Source organism: Schistocerca cancellata, chromosome 4 (genome assembly GCF_023864275.1).
Source record: "Schistocerca cancellata isolate TAMUIC-IGC-003103 chromosome 4, iqSchCanc2.1, whole genome shotgun sequence".
Taxonomy (NCBI): Eukaryota; Metazoa; Arthropoda; class Insecta; order Orthoptera; family Acrididae; genus Schistocerca; species Schistocerca cancellata.
This window is the reverse complement of record NC_064629.1, coordinates 710,000,407-710,026,079: the sequence shown is the minus strand read 5'-3', so window position 1 is coordinate 710,026,079 and position 25,673 is coordinate 710,000,407. Positions and strand designations below refer to the sequence as shown.

The window sequence follows — 25,673 nt, the reverse complement described above, 5'->3', positions numbered from 1 at the left end:
AACAGTATTTGCAGCTTTGAAGTCAGTTTTTATAAACATGACTTATCAAGATATGCCTTTTCGTTGAACATACCCTAATTTTTCACTTTCTGTTTCACATGTTTCTCCTGCTTTTCCATCATTTCCTTGTTATCCATTTTCTCAAACACATACCATTTGTCATGCTATTCATTTCATGTATCATGGAAGATTGAAGTTGTTAAGAAGATATTCATATAAACTATTTTTCTGGAGAAATGCTTTGGCCTCTTAATGTATCTGAAAAGGGTTAATACATTTTTGGATGCATTAAAATCTGCTGCAAAGTACTTTTCTGCAGTATCTCCTTAAGAGTATCACAAAATATTACACGAGGAAATGAATTTGTGTGTTCAGTTATGAATTCTTTCTGGCATTCTGGCACCTTCATAGCAAGGGTATGCTTACACCTTTTGTCATCATCTACTGCACTGTGTTAATTTTGGTTCTTTGTCACTTTCTTCATTATGGGGTCAAGAAAAATTTCTGACAAACCACACAGCGCTAGCCCTGTTTTCTACACAAATCAGCTTTGATCTTTTCAGTTCTTTCCCAGGTTCTTTAACAAATCATCTTTGTTCACTTACATCATGCACGCCCTAGTGGTTTTCATTTGTTTGTTTTGTCTTGCTCAGTGACATTTTGACAACATTTTCTGAAACACATTGTGTAGCCTTGTGCTTTTAATAGATTTATTGGGGTCATTATGTTTGCATTTCTATGTACATGTTCATTTCCAGGGTGATTTCATTCATTTTTTTCTTCTCATCTGATTTAGCTTCCTTGCTCTGTTACTTCTTCCTCTCCATTATTTTAGGTAGATATTCTTGTGCACCATTTTGTCTGTCATTAACCGTAATTACTCTTTTCATCTCATTATTATTTGCTATAGTTTCTATAGATTTTTTCCTATATTTTTACTCTTTTTATCAGTAACTTGATTGTTAAGTCACACTCCTAATTGATGAACAACTAGAGAACCATGGCAATGCTGTTGTTGGTTCACAGTTGGCTTCACTTTTCGGTAGAAAGACAGATGAGCATGGTGTGTCTTGTCATTACTTCTGCACTTCAAGATTCTCCTCCGCTCTTCGCTCCTGGAGGAACCTAAAAAAATTTAAACATACTTCAATATACCTTAAATGCCATTTAAATACTGTATGTCACAGGTTGTGTGCTACTCTTGGATCAAATTTGAATGAAAAAAAAAATTATTCATACTAAATGTTAATGATTTTGGTCATATAAGTTTGTAGGCTTCCATGGCCACTGTCAGTTTGAATAAAATAATTTTGGATATTGGGCTGTGTCACTGTAAAAGCACTAAAGCAACAAAATTATTAACGTTTCATCCAACTTGCTGTGGTCTTCTTCTGGCTCTGAAGAGGATTGCAGCAAGTCGATCGAAACATCAACAGTTTAGCCGCTGCATTGCTTTGCAATGACATGGCCTAATGCCCAAAATTATTTTATTCATCAAGATTTTGGTAATAATTATGTCCTTTCTAACAGGCAATCTAAGATGATTACTCCAAAAACTTAAATGATCTGCTTATTTTTTGTATTACGTTCTATTTCTCACAATATGCATTCTGTTTGAAGAGTCAGTCAAGCTAATTTTATCAAGATGTTAAGCCTGATCTTCCTGTCACTAAAATTCTCCATGGAAGATAAAAAAGCAGATAATACATGATTTATAGGTCATGTAACATGTAATATTCTGCTATATAACATGATCTCCAAGATTAACAGGGAACTTTGACTCAGAAATAGAGGTAGACTTTCTAAATAATTTAACAGTCAGCTGTGAATATCATTTGCTACTGGCAATAAAAATAACAGGCCAGTCTTCTAGCAATAAGCCAGTGTATTCCTTTAGAAACAAGAATCTTATTCTAGTCCACAATTGTTTGACACTCATTGGCTGTTGCTATGCAAGCAAAACAAAGTTTCATCAATTCACATAATGTGTGTGTTTATATGCTATGCAACCTAAGAAAAAATTATGATTTCATTATTTTGATAAGTATTGAAATTGGATATGCAATCTTTGGCACATTGAAAGTTACCTCAGCTGAAAAACTGGCAGTTTTCTAGATATGATGTTTGGGCACTAAGCCTTTGAACTCTGTTCCATTAACAGCATTACTTAACAAATGTATATCAATAAATATAAATGTTTGCAGATCTGCTGGAGAATATAACTTGGGCCGAATACAGTTGACACTTCGCTACAGCCAGCAGCGTCAGAGATTAATTGTTGTTGTCCACAGGGTTGTGTAAGTATTTAGTGGTTCTACTATAACTAGTTTTAGTACTTACTATATATTTTACTGTGTACTGCTTGTAAATGTGTAGCATACAGTGTGAAAGTGATAACTGTTCTTACTTTCTCAACTCCTTGTGTTTCATAACTGGCCAAATATTTCCATAGTATTTTTCTTGACACTTTATCGTAAACCTCTTTGTGTAAATTATATCAATTTAATGGTAGACTTGTGATCACAGCAAAGTTCAATAATAATGAGTGGGTAGCAGAACTGATCTCCATTCCATTTACTGTGTTTTGCTAGAAAGTTTGCTTTATTCATTTGCTGTAATGCACACGTAGATAGATAGGTATACAGTGAACATTGTATGTTTTCAAGACATCAGAGAGCAATGTGATGTCAGATTAGTAGTTTCATATGAACCTAATAACACAATGTGCTCAAAGTAGTAATGAAATATGAATACATTGTGGGACATTAGCTGAAAGAATGACAGATGAATGATGTCCATTAACTGCAAATTGCTGACATCTGTATCAGCCTTAAGCCCTGGCCCTGTCATGTACTTCGTTTGAAATGGTACAGTTGAGATAAAGTGGAAGAAAAAGTATCATTCACAGTATTGAACTCAATTCTGAATACAGATGACTGGCAACTGTAAGTAATGGTGGTGGTGGTGGTGGTGGTGGTGGTGTGGTGGTGGTGGTGGTCTTCAGTCCAAGAACAGCAGCAAAGATATTGCTTAAAAACAGTTAATGCACTGATACATAATCCCCCATAGAATGATGTGACTTATGTCGTGCACAGCAGTCAACTGGACATATGAAGTTGAAAATTACGTAAACAGCAGCCTGAGATGGAATTTTTCTGTTGGAAATGTGGAAAATTAGCATTTTAGGGTAACAAGTTCTCACATGCTATGCACATTTATCACAATTTTCCAGTTCATACTTCAGTTTTATATTATTTAATATGGTTCTTGAGGGGCAAGCAGTATGTAAAGAGGCTGTAATGTATGCTGAGAACTATTTTTTACATACATATAATTCTGTTTTTTGCTGAGAATCACCTAATAAATAAGTAGCAAATACAAAAGAATTTGGCAATAAATGTTCCGTATCAAATGTTAAAGAACTGGCTATATGTAACACTAAATTTGACAAGCCTCTGAGTTTCCCATCTTCAATAAAATAACTGTGCTCTCGTACATCTAATCCCAGTAGAAGGTTACATAAGATAGTGAACTGCAGTGAAGGATACATGTAGTGTAAAGATGCCTTGATATAACCCTCTTTACCTAATACTGCATAAGTGATTTAGATACCAATTTGGAATTTGTCATCTGGTATATGTGTCGGGTGCACTTGTTTTCAACTTACACTTCTAGATTCTATTAAACTGAAAACTTGTAACATCTAGCATTTGTAGCATGCCTCAATCTGATTAGCAGTACTTTCTAAGCTTGTAACGTTTTATTTCTTCGCTTTGGCTTATCTGCGCTAGTGCATAAGATGGATCCTGAATTAAGAACAGATGTTTCAGTAAGAGCACATTATGCCAGCAGAAAAGAATGTGATTAGTTCCCATGATGTCAGTGTGTACATTGTTGTAGAGAGTGGTTTGGTCATGATTAACTTTTATCACAGGAACTATATTAATTGTTTCTTTGTTATGAAAATATTTTTAATGAAATCTCCAGTTTTATCCAACATTGAAAGAAAATGTTGCTGTATATTTTTATATACATATAAATTTTAGGTTATTGTACATGGTTAAAGACTGTTAACTTTGTGACACATTGTCATGACAACATTCAAGAGTTTATTCCTCACTTCTTTCAGTAATCTGCCACTGAAGGATCCCAACAGTATCCCTGATCCATATGTGAAGCTGTATCTGCTTCCAGAACGTTCCAAGGATTCCAAACGAAAAACTGATGTAAGTTCCTGTTATAATTTAAAATTACTAACATGTGTAATTTGGACAATGTAAACTCTTTTATATAAGAAAGTGTAGAGAAGAAAGTTATATTGCCCAATATTTTAATGAGTTGATCCATATGAACAGCAAAATAAACTAAGAACAGTATAACAATGAGACAGACCAATAATTCAGGAATGGCATATAGAAATTCTTGGTTTTATAACTGATGATTCTGCACCTACTAGTTGGTGAGCATTTATCATACATATTTTTTTCAAGTTTAATGACTCAATTTAAGCTGAGGTTTTCGTAAGCAAAATGGAAGGTTCTCTGCCGTAAATCTTAATCTGCTTATGTAGAACTGCTCACAAATTATTGTTCAGCTGCTGCCATAGCTCTCACCATCATTACCCTGACTGTGAACTAGAGTGTGTGTGTGTGTGTGTGTGTGTGTGTGTGTGTGTGTGTGTGTGTGTGTGTGTGTGTGTGTTTTCAAGGTACAAATACGAATTAGTGTTACTTATGATATTGTTCTCAGGCGTGGGCTACAGTTTTTACTGTTGGCAGATGACAACCTTATTATCCAGTGTGGTAACAACCTACTCAGGCAGTTTATGAAGCAGATGTATTATTCACTATAACTTAGGGATGCTTCACTATAAACAAAATGAAAACAGTATGCAACAAATATTATGTTCTCCTGGTGACAGTGAATTCTTTAATAATGTGGGTGCGGTGAAACTTCATGGTTTTTTAATTCATAGCAAGTTCACCTGGTGGGACCATACAGCTCATGTGTGTCAGAAACTGTCACTTGTTACATCTGTTATGAAAACTGAACAAAGTAATAACAAAACCAAAGTATCTTGTTACAGTGTTCTACACACCCTTTCACATCCACATCAGTTGTTCACAGAAGTAAAATTTGTGCCACTAGAAAAGTTCAGAAAAAACACTAAGAATGCCCATATTCAGTCAGTGATTTTCTTTATTCTGAAATCACAGAATTAATGTGTGGAACAGGTAAAATGTACAGATAAACAACATAGTACTACACCCGTATGCTGCAGGCCTTTGTACATCTGTGGCATTGTGTACAAAGTGTACGGAATCATTTCCCCTCACCCTGTTTTGTTTGTAGGTGATATACAGGAAAAATTAATAATCTGCATTCCTCTGTACAAACCCATAATTTTTTCCCTTGGTATTTACACTAAACACTAAACATATTCTGGAGGAAGTAATATGTTTCTTGATTCTCACTAGAATGTGGGCTCTTGGAACTTCGGGTGTTAAACATTTCTCTGATACTCAAAACCATCTTGTACTGTCTCGCCTTCTAGATTGAAAATCTAGCTGAACTGTAGTAGAGCAACGTGGGATTATCCTACTTGCTCTTATACCACTCCTGATGCTATATTTTTCTGACATATTTTCATTAGCAGTATATACATGATAAGTACATAGAATTACTAAACCGTTATTGAAACATTCTTTTATTAAACTTTGTTACTCACTGTATAATTTAACGATTGCTAATGACAGTAGTACATATAGTTCATATGAAAACATTTCATTTAAAAAAATATTCATGATTTACCATACCTGCAAACCTTGTGAATGTAAAATTTCAATGATGCTAAAACTTGTTTGTTTCATCTGAAAGCCCTGTTTCTCCACTTTTCAACATATGTTTTACTCTTTCCAAAAGATTTATATCATAAAGTTATTTATATTCTAAAGGCTCATGTTCCAGAATGTTCAAATCTTAAAATGTGCTTCTTTCCAAAATCCAGTAATACTGTTTTGTAGCACAGATTTTTCCATTTCTGAAAATGTATACTTTCACTTAAATAACATGTTAATCTGTTAATTATTCCAACTAGAAAATTTAACGTTCTGTAAACTTTTCAGTGACCTTTAAAAATCCCTGTGCACATTAAATTGCTCTCCCATAAAACTGTACCGATAATTTTGCTATTTTGTAATTATACATCTAGTAGTTAAACAAACTTACTTCATCACCTATTGTATGTTTGTTCGTTTAAATTTTCTTGAATTTTATGTTAACATCTCAATTGGAATAACTTCGCGTTTTACTAATTTGTAATTTTCTGTAATATTCTTGTCTATAAATAGTTGTGGCACTCAATGCTACAAGCAATCGGAGGCTAGCATTAGTTACATAAACTTCATGTAGTCAGTATTAAGTCTGCAGATGATACTCTGTCAATAAAGGCACAATGTTATTAGTCAGTCAGTGGTGGGCAAACATTCAATCAGTTCAAATACTGTGATCTTAGTTCGTGTCCACTAATCAAACAGTACAGTTATTGTGTCATTCAATCTGTGTTTAGCCAGCGTAATTTAAACATACAAAGTCAATTATCTGAGTAGCCACATGAAAAACTGTGTTAAACCACTTTTTAACTGTGTGAAGTGATGACCTGTGGTATATTAAGTGTTGAAATTACTAAATATAAGCTGATCATAGTCAGCTTAAAGCAATAAATGCAACAATTGTATTTGACTGTGTTGTGATAATAAATCATTATTTATTTTGAACAGACATGTTAATTAGCTAATGAAGATTTTAGAGGGTGAATTTCCCTGAGACTAAAGAGGCACATTATCAGGTTGATAACTTTACAGAGCTTTAGTACAGTGTCCTTTGGACACAAGTAATCCCCCATTCTCTCTCTCTCTCTCTCTCTCTCTCTCTCTCTCTCTCTCACACACACACACACACACACACACACACACACCTTCCTGCTTTTCTGTCAGTCAGCTCCTCTTACATACCCTGCATACCTGTTCTCTGACCTATTAGGTCAGAGCGTGGGCACTTAGGTAGCATCAGTACTCAAGTTTTACACCTCGCCAAACTAATCTTAGTCATTGCCAGACAATCAACCCATTCACCTAATATGTAACTAATTGTTCACTGTTTCCTAGATTTATGCTACATCTTTGTACTCCTAGTTGTCCCATAACACGATCATCCATACTATCATTTTCTTCTTATCCTCTTTATTATTTGGAGCTGCATAGTTGCACAGCACTTGCTTGATTCAGAATCATCTAACAGAACTATTTAGTCTATTCTGTTAATTGTAAATATGATTCATATTAAAGCAGCAGTATTTTTAGTACGTCTTAAATATTCACTTCAGGTCTTTTATTTATGATGGACACACTTACGCACTATATCATTGATTTTTTGGGTTATATAACCCCATCTTCAGATGGCCATAAGGATTTCTGAGGATGGAAGTACATAATTTCAAAAATCAAACACCTAATGCAGATATAAATATCGCGAATGAAGACTGCTGAATGGAATAAACTTAATACAGCTGAATGCCTAAAAGATACTTCTTAGAAGCTCAAGCAGTTACCAGTCACTAAATAATTCTGTATTAATTTTGGAATGGAATGGTTTGATTCTCTCCAGTGTAATCAAGTATAGTCTCATACCCATTATTAGTAATGCATTAACTATTGTCCCACACAGCCATGCCTACTTGAAATCAGTTTTAGAGATAAATTAGTCTTAATGTTGAAGCAGTACTGGTAAAACCATTCATGCTATCATTCACAGGAGCTATCTTCCTAGGGACACCTTAACAATTCACTAGGTAGAATAGAGTACTACATGAATAAGATTCAAATTATGTTATTGGGAAAGAAATTCTGAATTCGCAAAACAGTCAGTGAAGATGTTGGGCATCCCTCTCTTTTTTTATCTTCATCAGTGCTTTATAATGCCTAGGCCAGTCAGTGGCTTAATGTAGTATTTTTGTGACAAGTTAATTGGATAATCACAGACTTTTTGTATTTAATGAAGTGTTACTAAATTGAAAGTGATATATTCTCTGTGCAAGTATGTATGTGAGCACTACATTCAATTTGCTGTACATTCATGTCTGTGGGTGTAACACTGACAGTCAATATCAAGTACTGTAACTAATTTCCATGAAATATGATGATGGCTGTATATTGTTTACACCTGTGTACCGCTTTAGAATTCTTGCTAAGTTGTCGTATATCCATAATTTTCTGTAAACAATGAAATATATAGCAGAAAAAATATGGTAATTTACCATATGGTGGAAACTAGCCAATAAATTGCAAGATACAGCTTCAGTAAAAATAATTTTCTTGCCTTGTTTAATCTTTAATTGCATCCCAGATTCTTGAAATGGGGCAGTTGATTTTTAAATATAATTCTACATACTTTTTCCTGTTACATCATCCAGTCTCGTGGAAAAAAAACAGCTTAGCACTGTCACCTTGATACCTGCCTCTTTAGTAGAGATTGCTAATGCATGTTTGTGCAGAAGTGTTGGATATCGAGGTAGCAGGTTCAAATCCTGACAATGAAAAAATGCCCTGTAGAGCTTGGCCAGCAAAATGAGAAGAAGTGATAGTAAAATTCCTGTTACATCTCTGCAGTTTCCCATAGAGTGTGAACATGTGACAGTGTTGACAGTAATTCATCCATCCATTGGGGACAGTAAACTGGATGGTCTGCTGGGTGCTTGTTGAGATGATTAGGATATGTGGTGGCACCACATTTTACCATCTCCATTTTCGCATCGTCATCATTGGAAGCAACAAACATGACACACTACATTTCAGTTCAGTACAGTACAGCACAGCATACTACACTACACAAGACAAGTACTTGGCACGAGCACATGCATGAAATATTTAAATTTAAGTTACGTTACCCACACGCCGCATAAATGGTATCAACTATCAAGCCTTACACCAAGTATACTACTCAAGTAATTATATAAACATTGTAATTGTAACATATTATTGTGTGTCATTGCATTATTTAGATTACAAACTTTTATAATACTAGTAACAAAAATTTATAGTGTTGCTAATATATGGTAATATTTAATGGTTATTCTACTTTAAAATTTTTGCATTTCAGACGCTGAAGGACAACTGCAACCCTGTTTATGATGAAACATTTGAATACCTTATCTCTCAGGCTGACATGCGAAATAGGCAACTAGAGGTTTCTGTTGTTACTCGAAAAGGATTCTTGCAACAGAGTCCTACCATGGGCCAGGTAAATACATTCTGCAGTATTTTTACACTTTTCAAAAACACAGTTGTGCTCCTACAGTTGGCATTATTATTTGTTCCTTGGTATTAGATTACTTATAAGTGTGAAGGGAAGTATCTTTGTGATCAGATTCACTTCGTACCAACAGCTGCCAAGAAACAGATGTGAAAAACATTGGATGAATCTATTGTATCTTTTCAGTATGGGATACACACTTTTCTGTACCATTGCTAGTATGTGTTTTTCAGTGTTGCACCTCATTGATGATATAGCCCACCATGATTTCCTCTCCTGTGCCAACCTCTTCTTCTTGTAGTAGCACTTGCGCCCTACATCCCCAGGTATTAGTAGGTATATTCCAATTTGTTTCCCCCCCCATAGTTTTTACCCTCTGCACGTCTTGTATTTGCTTGGCGCCGGCAGCACTAATTCGGATTACTTGGCTTGTCGTCGGCCGTTCCTGACATTATCAGGAGATTAAGTTCTCAACCCCCTTCCCCCTACTTCCATGAAATGTAAAAGATATACATATTTAAATAAATACAAAATTTGTTTGTTTCATATGTTTGTTTATTTGCATTGTCTTTGGTACTTAGTATTTCTCTTTCATATAATATGCAGAAAAACAGTCTCCAAGATGTTACACAACTCCACAAGACTTACACATTAAGTTTGTTGTTGTTCTTTTTTGTTTTTGGAACATACAAGGCAGTTTCTCCGTTTTTGTTTATTCTTTTCGGAAATAAGTATTAGTTGGTGTTGGTTTATGTGACCGGGAAGTCTGTCAACCAGAACGTGATGAGACATACGTGATGTAGTGGCAACCTCCAAGTTTTTCTCAGAAGCAGGTACATGGTCTTTTATCCACGAAGCAGATACTTTCAATAAAAAATCGTGAAATTAGAGGCTCTTGTGTTCTGTATTGAAATATTGACATGTACGGAATGCATTAAATAATGTGCAATAACAAAGTTATATGCAATTTTTTTTTGACCATTTTATCGTTTTTCTGTATATAGGGTAATAACTCAAATATTGGTCTGCCCAATCCAATCCATTCATGTATTTGTTGTAGTCTAATTCACTTTCAGGTTTTTTTATTGTGTAATTGGTTTTTCTACATTTTCCGTGAGTGCCAGTCAAAGTGGGATTATGTATTGTAGAGATCATTCATATCATTTGAATTTTCGAAGCTCTCCATATCTGTGCGAATATGTCACCTTTCCGTTAATGACAAGCTTGAAACACATTGACTCTTGCGCACTTTAATTCTTCCGGAAATCCTCTGTTTTGCCATATCGTTTCACAAACTCGAATTTTATTTTCAAGTAACTTCGTGCAAGTTCTGCACTGCAATAATAATTATCCATGTAGAGGTTATGCCACTTTCCATAAGAAGGTGTCAATAGTTCCATCACTGTTTTTGCTAAAGGCTCTCCAGCGCCGGAATATATCTTGAATGAGGAAATGTATCCCTTACTCAAATCACATAGCATCCAAAAGATTATGCCACATTTCGTAATTTTCAATGGATTGCAAACTTTAAAATTTAACTGTCCATGCCGCGGTATCATTCCTTCATCAGTTGAGATGTTTTGACTTAGATTAAAAGTTTCTTTAAACTTTTTGGAAAGTAATCAATTATGAATTGCATTTTGTAAAGCCAGTCGGCATTATCCAGTTTATTGTTGTTGTTGGAAATATGTGAAAATGATAATATTTGTCTGAATTGGTTGCGGGACACCATTTTGCGAAATATTGGTGTGTCTATCAATGGATTCTTTGACCAATAATCATCGATCCTTGCTTTTTTATAATTCCCATAAGGATAGCAATCTGAAACCATTTTCTAAGTTTGGGTCCTGTGACATTGACAAATTTGGCATTATTTTTATCCAGTTTCCTTCTATTGCAATTTGGACTGTAGTACTCATTGGTTTCATTGCTAATATATACAAATAGATCATTCCCAATATATAATTCTACAATATGCTCGACACTCTGTGTGTCTTTGGGAAATATGTTTGGATCCGGAGATCATTCAAATTTATTATTGGTCCTCAGTCAATCAAAGTCTGACCACTGTGCACTGTCTTCTTCGTCTGATTCATCCGAATCATTGGCAACCGTAGCATTCACCGATTCTTCTTGGGTGTGTTTCACTATCTTCCAATGATTCTGCTTCACTTTAATTTTTTTGTATATCCAGTGTCTTATTCTCAATTGAGCAAGTCATCCAGAATGTCAGACAAAAGTCCGCATATTCATCGTAAATAATCGTATTGTCTGCTACGATGAAGGGGCACAAGTACTTATATAAACAAAACAACATGTTGACGTGTGTAACTTATTGTTACCTAAACAAAACACCAACAGAATGCAAAAGATACTGAGTGATCTATGCACACGACACCACTGCGGTGTCGCCAGACGTTGACCACTATTTCGCGCATGACACCACTGTGGTGTCGCCGGACGGCATAGAGTTAATGTCCACATATTCCTTTCCTCAATGATTTTGCAGAGCACCACCTTATTTACTATCAGTCCACCCACAGCCTTCTATAGCATCACATCTCAAATGCTTCAGTTCTCTTCTTTTCCAGATTTCCCATGGCAGTGAGTCACTTCCACATAACGCTGTGCACCAAACATACAGTCTCAGAAATTTCTTCCCAAAGTTGAGACCTGTGTTTGACACTAGTAGACGTAAAGAAATGAATGTCCTCTCTGCCTCAGCTAGTCTGCTTGCTTTGTCTATCGTGTACAATTTTGCTTCCACTGTAGCAGACTCCTTCACTTTGTCTATTCCGTGGTCCCCAATTTTTATATCAAGTTTATTGCTAATCTCATTTCTGCTACTCCTCCATACACTTATCTTGCTTTGGTCTGCTCTCAGTTCATATTCTGTGCTCATTAGACTGCTCAGTCCATTCAACTGGTCTTGTAATTCTTCATCATTTCCACTGAGGGTAGTAGTGTCATTCTTATCACTGACATGCTTTCACTCTGTATCCAGTCCTGAAACTTACTTTTCTTTCTGTCATCACTTCTTAAATCTACAGATTGAACAGCAGGATAAAAAGCATGTGTCCCTGTCTTACACCTTTTGTGATCCAAGAACTTTGCTCATAGTTGTCCATGCTTACTGCACCCTCTTGGTTGTTGTACATTTTGTATATAATCCAACTTCCCTATAGATTATAGCAATCTTTCTGAGATTTCAAACATATTGCACAATTTTACTTTTTTCACTGCTTTTTCTAGATCCACATCTCCTAGGAATATTTCTTGATTTTCCTTAAGTCTTGCCATCATTATCAAGTTTAGTATCAGCATTGCCTATCTTTACCTTTCCTAAAGCTACACTGACCATTGTCTAATATATGCTCAATTTTCTTTTTGATTATTTTGTATACTGTTCTTGGCAGAACTGTTGTGAACGTTCTCATGTTTATCTGCCTTTGCTGTTTACAGAATTATTACTTTTTCAACTGTCTGATGGTATGTCCCCAGTCTCATAGATTATACACAGCAGCTTGAATAATCATTTGGTTACTACTTCCCTCCAACAATTTTAAAAATTCCAAAGAAATGTTTCCCATCCCTTCCACATTATTTGATTGCACATTTTCCAAGACTCTGACTCTAATGCTGTATTCCTAATGAATCCCCAAATAACTGCCACCCATTTCTTTTTCTACATCGTCAGCAGATAGTTTGTCCCACTTGTAGAGGCCTTCAGCATATTATTTTTCATCCCTCTGCATTCTCCTTTGTATTTAACAGTGGAGTTCTTTTTGGAATCTTATGCTTATTGCCTTTAATTTCACCGAAGATCGTTTTGACTTTTGTATATGCTGAATCTATCTTTTCCATTGACCATTTCTGTGTTGATCTCCTCACATTTTTGCTGCACTTACCTATTGATTTCATTCTCAAGTAACTTACATTGTTACTTTCGTATATTTTCCTGAACAGTTTTTAATTTCTTTCTTCTATCAAAAATTGAAGTATTTCTTCTGTTATGCAAGGTTTCTTCACAATTAACTTCCTTGTACTTACATTTGTCTGTCCAATTTATGTGATTGCCCTTGATAGAGATGTCCACTCCTCTTCAACTGAACTGCCTGCTGCGGCACTCATTATCACAGTATTTACAACCACAGATAACTTCAGACATGCATTTTCAATCTCAATAATTCAGTGTCTTGCTTCTTTAGACTTTTGTTCTCCATGGTGATTCTCTTCAATTCCAGTCTACTCTTTATCTTTAATAAATTGTGATCTGAATCTATATCTGCTGTCGGGTACACATTACAATCCTGTGTATGATTTTGAAATCTCTGTCTCATTGTGATGTAATCCAGCTGGTATCTTCCCATATCTCCATGCTTTCCCCAAGTATACTTCCTCCTCCTGTAATTCTTGAACAGTATATTGCTATTAACTATCCAAAATTTATTACAGAGCACAGACTCTCTCTCACCTGTCTCTTTCTTATTACCTAGTCTGTATTCTCCTGTAACAAAATAGCAACAGTTGGTATTTTCTGCAACCTAACTAAGGCATTTGATTGCACGAATCACAGGGTTCGCCTAGATAAATTGAAGTTTTGTGGAGTGGATGGTATATCCAACAATGGATAGTGTCAAATGTAACCAAAAGAAGGCAGAAAGCAGAAAGTTCTACTTAGTATTTGAAAGTGTGTAGTTCGGGGACACTATTCTGATTTGGGGGAGGGGGGGGGGGGGGGGTATAACATATGGACTTCTACAAGGCTCATTCAGAAGAAATGGTAAACAATGTTCTTAAAAGTACGACTGTTTTTTTTTTTTTCAAATGATCTCACCCTCAGTTTTAAAAATACACAACATATTCAGTTCTGCACCTGTAGGGGTACTACACCAATGATAAGTGTAATGCATAGTGATTAAGTAATAAATGGGATGGAAACTTGAAAATTGTTAGGTTTCCATATTGATGAGAATTTGAACTGGTAAAGGCATGTTTTGATAATCCTGAAACAACTTAGTTCACCCGCAGTCGTACTTAAATTCATTGCAAATCTTGGGGACAGACAAATCAGTAAGCTGACATATTTTGCATAGTTTCATTCGGTAATGTCAAATAGAATAATGTTCTGGGGTAACTCACCTTTAAGAAGGAAAGTCGGTCTTCATCGCTCAAAAATGTGCTGTAAGAATGGTATGTGGTGCTCACCCACAATCATCTTGTAGACATATTTTTAAGAAGTTGGCCATCCTGACTACTTCTTAACAATATAATTATTCCCTCATGAAGTTTGTTGTAATTAATCATCTGCAGTTTTTAAGGAAGAATGATGTACATTACTACAATACCAGAAGAAAAAACTAACATTCATTACGCACATTAAGACTGTCTTTAGCACAAAAAGTGGTACACAATGCTGCAACCAAGAGTTTTGATCGCCAACCAGTGATGTAAAGTATCAGACAGACAGCAAAGCAATATTTGAAAATAAACTGAAAAAGTTTCTCCTTGACAACTCCATCTGTTCTGTAGAAGAATTTGTATTATTTTAATGTGTAAAAGGTGGTATGGATATAAAATCACTCATTCCACATCATATGATTTATCTTCGAAATGATACATGAAACTAACTTGACACAGTCTTCTCTTCTTTCATACAAATTTGATGAAGATTTATAAGCTGTCTGCTCTTCCAGTTTTAGCTGCACCCAAACATGTCCATACGGTACTTCTTTCTTTAAAAAAACTAACCTCACCTACCAGAAGGTGTATGACCATTGTTTTCAACAATGAAAATGAAGTTGTTCATATTTAGTGCTTTGAACAGGGATAAAACAATAACTGGGAAATAAAATGCAAGTCTTTTGGACCAACTGGAGGTAAACAAGAAAGTGAGAAAAGGCCTGGATGAAAACAAGAAAGTGAGGAAAGGCCTAGAATGCAAAACAATGCAGCTGCCAAGAATGGTACTTTGATGATGGAGGAATTGAAGGATTTGAAGCATAAATTATACTCTGTTCACAAGATTTAACTTCATAACTTTCACATATTCCCACATGTATAGAAAGTTGTGACTTGAAAATATTTTGAATTCAGTGAAATGTTATGGGAGTCATAGACACACATTTTTTCAGACCTTTTAAAATTACATTTCAGAGATGGATTGAACTTGCTGAAAGACTATGGAGAAATTGTATTGACTTTAAAATAAAACCTCTCACTAGTAGCATGAAAATTTTCTCTTTATGTTGACGGTCTTTCAGGAAACTTGGAGGAAATACCATCACAGAAATTCTGGTATTTAATTACAGTTATTATTGCAGGTTAAGAGAAGTAGTTTTGAAAGATTATGTTAATATGTGAAAACAAACAAATGGTGCATTAGGCAATGTATAAAACCTACAAACTCATTACAACATAATCAAATGACAGAGTACTGTGACTATTCAAACATATATGTGTATAATAATGTTGAAAGCTGAATGGTTGAAATGCCAGACTGTGGCAATTATCTCATGGAAAAACTGGCCACTGTGCCAAACTTCCTGAAATAAAACACAGTATTAGTGTCTAGTAAAGGATAAGAACTCCCATTTGAAAGATGAGCCCAGTCCTCCCCCCTCCCTCCCTCCCTCCCTCCCTACCTCCCTCCCCTTTCCCTTCTCATTTTAGCTGCTCGTAAGGTGACTGTTATGCACGTTTTAAAATTTAGGACTTCTTCAGTCATTTTCACATATCAAAAGATCCCCAAAATGCAGTTCATCTCCCAGCATCTTTCATCTGTCCTTAAACTGAGAAATTCAGTGGTGTGCTATGGATTTCTTTAGTGCACTCACACCATAATCTTGGTTCAGTGCTGATAGCTTATCTAAAGCTGAATTTTCTGGGTTTTTTCCCCATAACTTTAATGTTAACATGTTTTGCATCTGAGAGTACAAGCCAGTATATTGTGTCTCTAACTCAGAGTAATTAAAATAATATTGCATCCTAAAACCAATGCAGACTTCTTGGCACTTACCAGTAGGAAAACACTTCATTCTGAAACAGCTTGTGTTTATTTTGATTGCTACCTACTACATTATAATTGCAAGAACTTATTAGTGCCAGGCATATTGGACCACACTGTGGAAAGAATTACAGGAAAGGTTAAGATTTGAGGTTGGCTGTCATCCCACAGTTTATTTCTCAATAGCTATGTACTGACACTCAAGCAGTATAGATATTTCAGTGTGAGTCATCCCCAGTAACATATCATTGGTGTTATTTAAATTTTGTAGGTTTCTTTCCAGATATCTGAATATCTTTGTGACAATAATAGGAATAAGACCTTAAGAAAATTCACACAGCTTTTAAAAATTTTGTGAAGACATTGGCTATGTACCAGGCCACATGAGCTGTAAAAAGCACTATTACTGGTTACCTCTAGTGGCCATCATAATTTAGCAACAGTTGTGTTACAAGCTAGACAGGCAACATGCTACTCATATCAGAGTTAATTCCCAGATACATCTTGAGAGTATCATTTATTTCAATTGCAGGAATTATTTAAAATTTGTGTACAATATTATCTAAGCAGTTTTTGAAAAAGGAGAAGCACTGTATGTTCACATTTTGTATTCTTCAGTACACAGTCCATATTATTAAACAAAAATGAACTGTTACAGGTTGTGCTGGATCTGAAGAATATGGATCTAAATGAGGCAAAGACAATGTGGCTTGACTTGTGTCCAGAAACTTCCAGGGAAGCATAAATTCCCTTTTCATCTATGGCCTTTCACTTAAACACTTAATATCGCAGAGATAACCACTGTCAGATTCTAGGAAAATTATGTCAATGAAGGTGTAATCTGCCATAAGCCATGAAAAAGTGAAAGAAAATGGATCTGTAATTCTCAAATGGAGTCTTTAAAGTTTTTTCAAGTTATGCTGTGCAAACACAAACTTGCAGAAGCAGCATTTTATGTGTAATTATAGGTATTTCTTCAAACAAAAAAATATTTGTGCATTTCTTTTTTACTAATCAAGTACTTAGTAATAGACAAAGCTTTTATAAAAAAAATACAGTGTGTATTGTGCAATAATATAAAAGTTAAATAGTTTAGGAAATGAAGTGTTGCTCTTTGTGTTTCTATGTGTGTAATTTATTGTGTTGTAATCAAAATGACAAAAGCATGACTTACATGAAATGTATGAGCACAGCAAGGATTAATTCAAAGTAATTGGCACTCTGTTATGAAATGTGATTGTTAAGAAGTTATTGCTGTTATGTTTTGTGTTATCCTAATGTTTAAATATATTTATTCATACAGTACTGCATTGACCTTTTATTTTTTAGCCATATAATTTCCTGTATGAATGTATTATGGTACTTCATTTTTCACATTAATACTGTGAAATGAATGTTTTTCCATCCACCTTCCCCCCATCATATCACTTTTAATCAAGAAATACATGACAAAATGATAGCGGCACTGTTATTGTTTTCTACAGGAATATTGGCATACTGCACCAGGTAATGTTGTCCAGTTGCAAGAAATTCATAGCAGCAATTGTAGCAGTCACTTTGATTATGGAAAGGATAACCAGCACAGCAACCAACAATGTAATTTTGAGAGCTAATAAGCGCAACAAAATTATAGCTCTTGCTCTTGCAAAGAAAAATACTGGAACAAGTACTGAACCATCTGCTTTTGAGTTCAATGTCCTCAAAAGGAATATTCACTGTGGTTCTTTTGAGATCCCATTGAGCCATGAAAAAAATTCCAGTTGTATAAAGATGTGTGTCAGACCTTTCAGTCAGTTCTTACAGTTAGAAAAACTTCCAAGAATAGGCATAGATACAATGATGAAATAGCACAAAATTAACTACATTTCTACACTACTACATAATATTTCAGTTCACGAGATCACATACTGTATTCGTGGCATAAGTGTCAAGTTTGGTAGAAAAGGCTTTAGTGATGACTATATCTGAGTAATTGTTGCTGGTTAATTGGAGAACAATAAAATAAAATAAGTAATTAAAATGCAAGAGCACGCACAGGCTCTGAGCTATGGGAGAGCAAGGTTAACTCACGTTATTTTCTCAGTGAATGATGAAATAGTTTATTAATTTCACAAAAATGACTCTGGGTACACTTGCTACTAGTAAATATCCATTGCATGTTATGGTTTTCTTCAAACTGATACTTAATTCATACATCTTTGCTTGTTAGGGTTTTCATGACTTCTGCTTGCTTCAGAAATTTTTGAAATCAATACATAATTATTTGTAATCATAAGAAGTCATTTTATTGACATGGTGAACCATGTAGTCATGCATAGGCACCCGTAAAGTGCAGTATGATAGATACTCTCGTTTAGCGCATGGTTGTCCATACCTGTAATAGTACTTCTCTAGTGATTTTCGTAAATGTCCAGTGTGCAGTTATTTTAGGTATTAGTATCTGTGCAGGCAGTTTTTATGTTAAGTGTAGGCTAGTTAGTGCAAGTATTTATTTGTAGTATACAAGCTGTATGGGGGGCCAATACTTCCGTAACCATTTCTCTACACATTGGTCACAAAATTATGAATAGTTTCTTAGGAGTGTGTTGGTACTACTATGGCGTGTCACAGATTTGCGACTTGTCATGGCATCGATTCTATAAGTCCATGGCATGGTAATATAAGTAGATGACATAAGTATCCAAGCAATTTCTGTAGATTATTAGGATATTGGGCAGATACACTGAAGGATTTATGTGAAACTTTTGGACAGACAATTTGGCATTATCTTGTTTAAATCTGAAGCTGTTTTCCATAAAGATGTTTTAAGTGAGATGAGGTTTCCCTCCCTCTTAGTATTTTAATTGGTACTCGTGCTGCATTTTCTTCTTTCCCACTTGTTGTTACTCAGTCACAGACATTCTATGTGCAGGCCACTACCACTGGCTGTTTCAGCAGCCCACACTAGAACTGCCTCCAGCTCTAGTAAATTGTGTACACAGTGTTGAGGAGATAGGTTAAAGAAAGACAAGCTTCCATTTATGAGATTTGTAGCTTTAGACAGTGTTGACTGGAATATACACTTCACAATTCTGAAGGTAGGTGGGATAAAATAAAGGGAGAGAGAAGTTCTTTACAACTTGAACAGAAACCAGGCTGCAGTTTTAAGAGTTGAAGGATATGAAAGGGAAACAGTCCTTGAGAAGGCAGTGAGACAGGATGATAGCCTATCTTTCATGTTATTCAATCTGTACATTGAGCAAGCAGTAAAGGAAACCAAGGAGAAATTAGGAAAGGGAATTAAAATTCAAGGAGAATGAATTAAAAATTTGAGGTTTGCTGATGACATTGTAATTTCGTCAGAGATGGCAAAGGACCTGGAAGAGCAGCTGAATAGTATAGTGTCAGGAAAACAGATTATTAGATGAACACCAACAAAACTAAAGACTAACAAAACTAAAACTACAGTAATGGAATATATTCAGATTAAATCATGTGATGCTGAGGAAATGAGGTTAGTAAATGGTGCACTAAAAGTAGAAGATGGTTTTTGCTATTTGGGCTGCAAAATAACTGCTGATAGCCACAGTAAAGGGGATATATGATGCCAGCTAGTCATGCAATTAAAACAGGTGCGAGGGACAGTAATTCATGAGAGACCCTTCTGAATATCTATTCTGAAAATTACATCAAGCAATTGGATTTATCCTAGATTTCTAGGGACAAGTAGGTGCTGGCTGGAACTCTGCTTGTCATTTGGAGGCCTCTATAGACTGCATTTGAGGCTGTTTGCTTGTAGACAGTATGTGACTGCATTGCCTTTCGCATTCAATTCACAATCAGCAAGTGTGAAATCATTGGTTTCTTAATGTGTATGACCTCATACCAATTGGAGAAAGCAACTAGCACTGTATATCTCCATCTAAGTTACTGTTAATTTTGAAATTTTCTTATTTTTCTGGCAAACCTTCATGATTCGGTCATTACACTGAAAATTCAAATGCAGTTGAGTATTGCCAGAAAAAAAATGCTGAATTCATAGATGTGTTTTATTTTCCTGAAACAAGTGCTCACTTGTTCTCCATAAAAGCAGCTGCATGAAAAGGGTTTTGCATGAGCCTTGATAACGAAAGTGTCAAAATTGAAGACAAAGTGACAGGGGAAACAATGATAACAATCATGTCAGCCATAGTTCATGTTCTTGACATTTGGTCATCAAGACATGGAAAGTTTCTTGAAATAGATGAACATCAGTGTGGATGGGTACAAAGAATAATTCTGAAATGGATGTGCAGTGGTAAAAATGCATTGACTGCCATTTGGGAATGAATGAATGATGGATGGTTGCCGATGAACAAATCCATGTTGATGTAAATGGACCTATGTCCATAGAGTCTCTCGGAAAAGATCTCTACCATTTATCCGTATCTACATCTTACTCTACAAGCCACCTCACAGTGTGTGGTGGAGGGTACTTCTGGTACCACTAACAGATCCCTTCTTCCATGTTCCACTCATGAATGGCCCATGGAAAGAATGATTGTAGACAATCCTCTGTGTTATCTCTAATGTCTCGAATTTTCTGGTCATGGTCATTTCACAAAATGTATGTGGGAAGAAGTAATATTTTGTCCAACTCTTCCTGGAAAATGCTCTCTTGAAATTTCAATGGTAAATCTATAGTTGATGCACAACACTTCTCTTGTAACATCTGCCACTGGAGTTCGTTGAGAATCTCTGCAATGCTCTTGCGGTGACTAAACGATCACATGATGAAACATCCCACTTTTCCTTGGATCTTGTCTCTCTCTCTCTCTCTCTCTCTCTCTCTCTCTCTCTCTCTCTTCTATCAGCTGTACCTGGTAAGGATCCCATGTCGATAAACAGTACTCAAGAGTCAGTTGAACAAGCACCTTGTAAGTCACTTCCTTCATAAATGAGCTTCCTATGAATTTCAGTGTGGCACCTGCTTTTATCACTACTACTACTACTACTACTACTACTACTACTACTACTTCCGCCCCTCCCCCCCTCCCCCCTCCACCACTTAAGGTCGCTGTGGATAGTTACTTGTAGGTATTTTACTATAAATACTTTTTCCAGAAATCTGTCATCAATAGTGTAGTTGTACAACAATGGGTTTCTTTTCCTAGGTATGCATAATATCTTACAGTTATTAAGTCCAAGGTCAGCTGCCAAAGCCTCCACCTCCAATCGTAAATGTGGTTTGGCACTTGGTAAGCTCTCTTTTTTTATTTTCGATAGCAGTGCGGGATGTTGTCAAATGCCTTCCTGGAGTGAAGGAACATGGCATCAACATTGATACCATTGTCTACAGCACTACAGATATCATGGAGGAATAGAGCAAACTGAGTTTCGCAAGATCTCTGTTTGAGGAAACCATCTTGATTTTTAGAGAGGAGATTTTCATTCTCCAAAAAATTATAATTCTTGAACATACAACATGTTCCATAATGTTTTAAAGACAGATTTAGCAAGTTTTGTAAAATTGTCTTCCTGAAGTAGGACAGTAAAGTTGGCACCATCCCATAACAGTTCTCGAATAAAGCTAAGACAAATGGTTGTGTTATCAAACAGTTCAGGTGTCAAAGAGGAAACAGAGTTTCATAACAATAAAGTCTCCGAATTGCTGGTAAACAGGGGCATAGAGCCTTACATTACCCCACCCTGCATACCACAGCAAAATGGTGTTGCAGGAAGAGAAAACTGCACTAGTGTGGAGTGTGCTCATTCTGTGTGGAATCCTAGTAAATTGCCAAAAGAAGTGTGGCCAGAAGCATTCAATACTGTTACATGCCTTTTGAATTGCACTGGGAAGTCCTGTATTGAAAACAAACTTCCTCATGAACTGTGGTGTGGATAACAAGTAGGCAACTTGAAACAGAATGTTACATGGCAAGTGAACAAGAATTTTCATTCAAAATGTAACATCAAAGCTGTGCCTGGACATCTGGTTGGGTACATAAATGCAGAGATGTCGTTAGGATCTGGATTCTACATCTACATCTACATCTACATCCATACTCCGCAAGCCACCTGACGGTGTGTGGCGGAGGGTACATTCAGTACCTCTATCGGTTCTCCCTTCTGTTCCAGTCTCGTATTGTTCGTGGAAAGAAGGATTGTCGGTATGCCTCTGTGTGGGCTCTAATCTCTCTGATTTTATCCTCATGGTCTCTTCGCGAGATATACGTAGGAGGGAGCAATATACTGCTTGACTCTTCGGTGAAGGTATGTTCTCGAAACTTTGACAAAAGCCCGTACCGAGCTACTGAGCGTCTCTCCTGCAGAGTCTTCCACTGGAGTTTATCTATCATCTCTGTAACGCTTTCGCGATTACTAAATGATCCTGTAACGAAGCGCGCTGCTCTCCGTTGGATCTTCTCTATGTCTTGTATCAACCCTATCTGGTACGGATCCCACACTGCTGAGCAGTATTCAAGCAGTGGGCGAACAAGCGTACTGTAACCTACTTCCTTTGTTTTCGGATTGCATTTCCTTAGGATTCTTCCAATGAATCTCAGTCTGGCATCTGCTTTACTGACAATCAACATTATATGATCATTCCATTTTAAATCACTCCTAATGCGTACTCCCAGATAATTTATGGTATTAACTGCTTCCAGTTGCTGACCTGCTATTTTGTAGCTAAATGATAAAGGATCTATCTTTCTGTGTATTCGCAGCACATTACACTTGTCTACATTGAGATTCAGTTGCCATTCCCTGCACCATGCGTCAATTCGCTGCAGATCCTCCTGCATTTCAGTACAATTTTCCATTGTTACAACCTCTCGATACACCACAGCATCATCTGCAAAAAGCCTTAGTGAACTTCCGATGTCATCCACCAGGTCATTTATGTATATTGCGAACAGCAACGGTCCTATGACACTCCCCTGCGGCACACCTGAAATTACTCTTACTTCGGAAGACTTCTCTCCATTGAGAATAACATGCTGCGTCCTGTTATCTAGGAACTCCTCAATCCAATCACACAATTGGTCTGATAGTCCATATGCTCTTACTTTGTTCAATAAACGACTGTGGGGAACTGTATCGAACGCCTTGCGGAAGTCAAGAAACACGGCATCTACCTGTGAACCCGTGTCTATGGCCCTCTGAGTCTCGTGGACGAATAGCGCGAGCTGGGTTTCACATGACCGTCTTTTTCGAAACCCATGCTGATTCCTACAGAGTAGATTTCTAGTCTCCAGAAAAGTCATTATACTCGAACACAATACGTGTTCCAAAATTCTACAACTGATCGACGTTAGAGATATAGGTCTATAGTTCTGCACATCTGTTCGACGTCCCTTCTTGAAAACGGGGATGACCTGTGCCCTTTTCCAATCCTTTGGAACGCTACGCTCTTCTAGAGACCTACGGTACACCGCTGCAAGAAGGGGGGCAAGTTCCTTCGCGTACTCTGTGTAAAATTGAACTGGTATCCCATCAGGTCCAGAGGCCTTTCCTCTTTTGAGCGATTTTAATTGTTTCTCTATCCCTCTGTCGTCTATTTCGATATCTACCATTTTGTCATCTGTGCGACAATCTAGAGAAGGAACTACAGTGCAATCTTCCTCTGTGAAACAACTTTGGAAAAAGACATTTAGTATCTCGGCCTTTAGTCTGTCATCCTCTGTTTCAGTACCATTTTGGTCACAGAGTGTCTGGACATTTTGTTTTGATCCACCTACCACTTTGACATAAGACCAAAATTTCTTAGGATTTTCTGCCAAGTCAGTACATAGAATTTTACTTTTGAATTCATTGAACGCCTCTCGCATAGCTCTCTTCACACTACATTTCGCTTCGCGTAATTTTTGTTTGTCTGCAAGGCTTTGGCTATGTTTATGTTTGCTGTGAAGTTCCCTTTGCTTCCGCAGCAGTTTTCTAACTCGGTTGTTGAACCACGGTGGCTCTTTTCCATCTCTTACGATCTTGCTTGGCACATACTCATCTAACGCATATTGTACGATGGTTTTGAACTTTGTCCACTGATCCTCAACACTATCAGTACTTGAGACAAAACTTTTGTGTTGAGCCAACAGGTACTCTGAAATCTGCTTTTTGTCACTTTTTCTAAACAGAAAAATCTTCCTACCCTTTTTAATATTCCTATTTATGGCTGAAATCATCGATGCCGTAACCGCTTTATGATCACTGATTCCCTGTTCTGCGTTAACTTTTTCAAATAGTTCGGGTTTGTTTGTCACCAGAAGGTCTAATATGTTATCGCCACGAGTCGGTTCTCTGTTTAACTGCTCAAGGTAGTTTTCAGATAAAGCACTTAAAAAAATTTCACTGGATTCTTTGTCCCTGCCACCCGTTATGAACGTTTGAGTCTCCCAGTCTATATCGGGCAAATTAAAATCTCCACCCAGAACTATAACATGGTGGGGAAATCTACTCGAAATATTTTCCAAATTATCCTTCAGGTGCTCAGCCACAACAGCTGCTGAGCCAGGGGGCCTATAGAGACATCCAATTACCATGTCTGAGCCTGCTTTAACCGCGACCTTCACCCAAATCATTTCACATTTCGGATCTCCGTCAATTTCCTTCGATACTATTGCACTTCTTATCGCTATAAACACGCCTCCCCCTTCACTGTTCAGCCTGTCTCTGCGGTATACATTCCAATCTGAGTTTAGGATTTCGTTACTGTTTACGTCTGGTTTCAGCCAACTTTCTGTCCCTAGTACTATATGGGCGTTGTGATCGTTTATTAATGAGAGCAGTTCTGGGACCTTTCTATAGACGCTCCTGCAGTTTACTATTAGCACATTAATATTGTTATTCCCTGTTGCATTTTGCCTACTCCTATCTTGCCGCGTCTCAGGAGGCGTCTTGTCGGACCTAGGGAGGGGATTCTCTAACCTAAAAAACCCCCATGTGCACTCCACACGTACTCCGCTACCCTTGTAGCTGCTTCCGGCGTGTAGTGCACGCCTGACCTATTCAGGGGGACCCTACATTTCTCCACCCGATAGCGGAGGTCGAGAAATTTGCACCCCAGATCTCCGCAGAATCGTCTGAGCCTCTGGTTTAAGCCTTCCACTCGGCTCCAAACCAGAGGACCGCGATCGGTTCTGGGAACGATACTACAAATAGTTAGCTCTGATTCCACCCCGCGAGCGAGGCTTTCCGCCTTCACCAATTCCGCCAACCGCCTGTACGAACTGAGGATGACCTCTGAACCCAGACGGCAGGAGTCATTGGTGCCGACATGAGCAACAATTTGCAGTCGGGTGCACCCAGTGCAGTCCACCTCAGAGGAAGGTTGTACTAAGTCACATCATGAAATATGCAGTCTGCACACAAATGTTACTAAGTTTGGATGTGCCCATGATGA

General features: G+C 36.8%; 1 protein-coding gene across 3 annotated transcripts in view; it reads left to right on the top strand.

The window, feature by feature from the left end:
• Positions 1-17,620, top strand: part of LOC126183705 (extended synaptotagmin-2-B) — a 187,535-nt gene extending 169,915 nt beyond the window's left edge. For all 3 annotated transcript variants that reach the window (XM_049925890.1, XM_049925888.1, XM_049925889.1), the window contains exons 17-20: positions 2,205-2,297; positions 4,130-4,226; positions 9,157-9,297; positions 16,974-17,620. In XM_049925890.1, the coding sequence (XP_049781847.1) occupies positions 2,205-2,297; positions 4,130-4,226; positions 9,157-9,297; positions 16,974-17,060 (418 nt within the window). In that variant the 3' untranslated portion in view covers positions 17,061-17,620. The remainder of the gene's footprint in view (positions 1-2,204; positions 2,298-4,129; positions 4,227-9,156; positions 9,298-16,973) is intronic.
• The last annotated feature ends 8,053 nt before the right edge of the window (positions 17,621-25,673 follow it).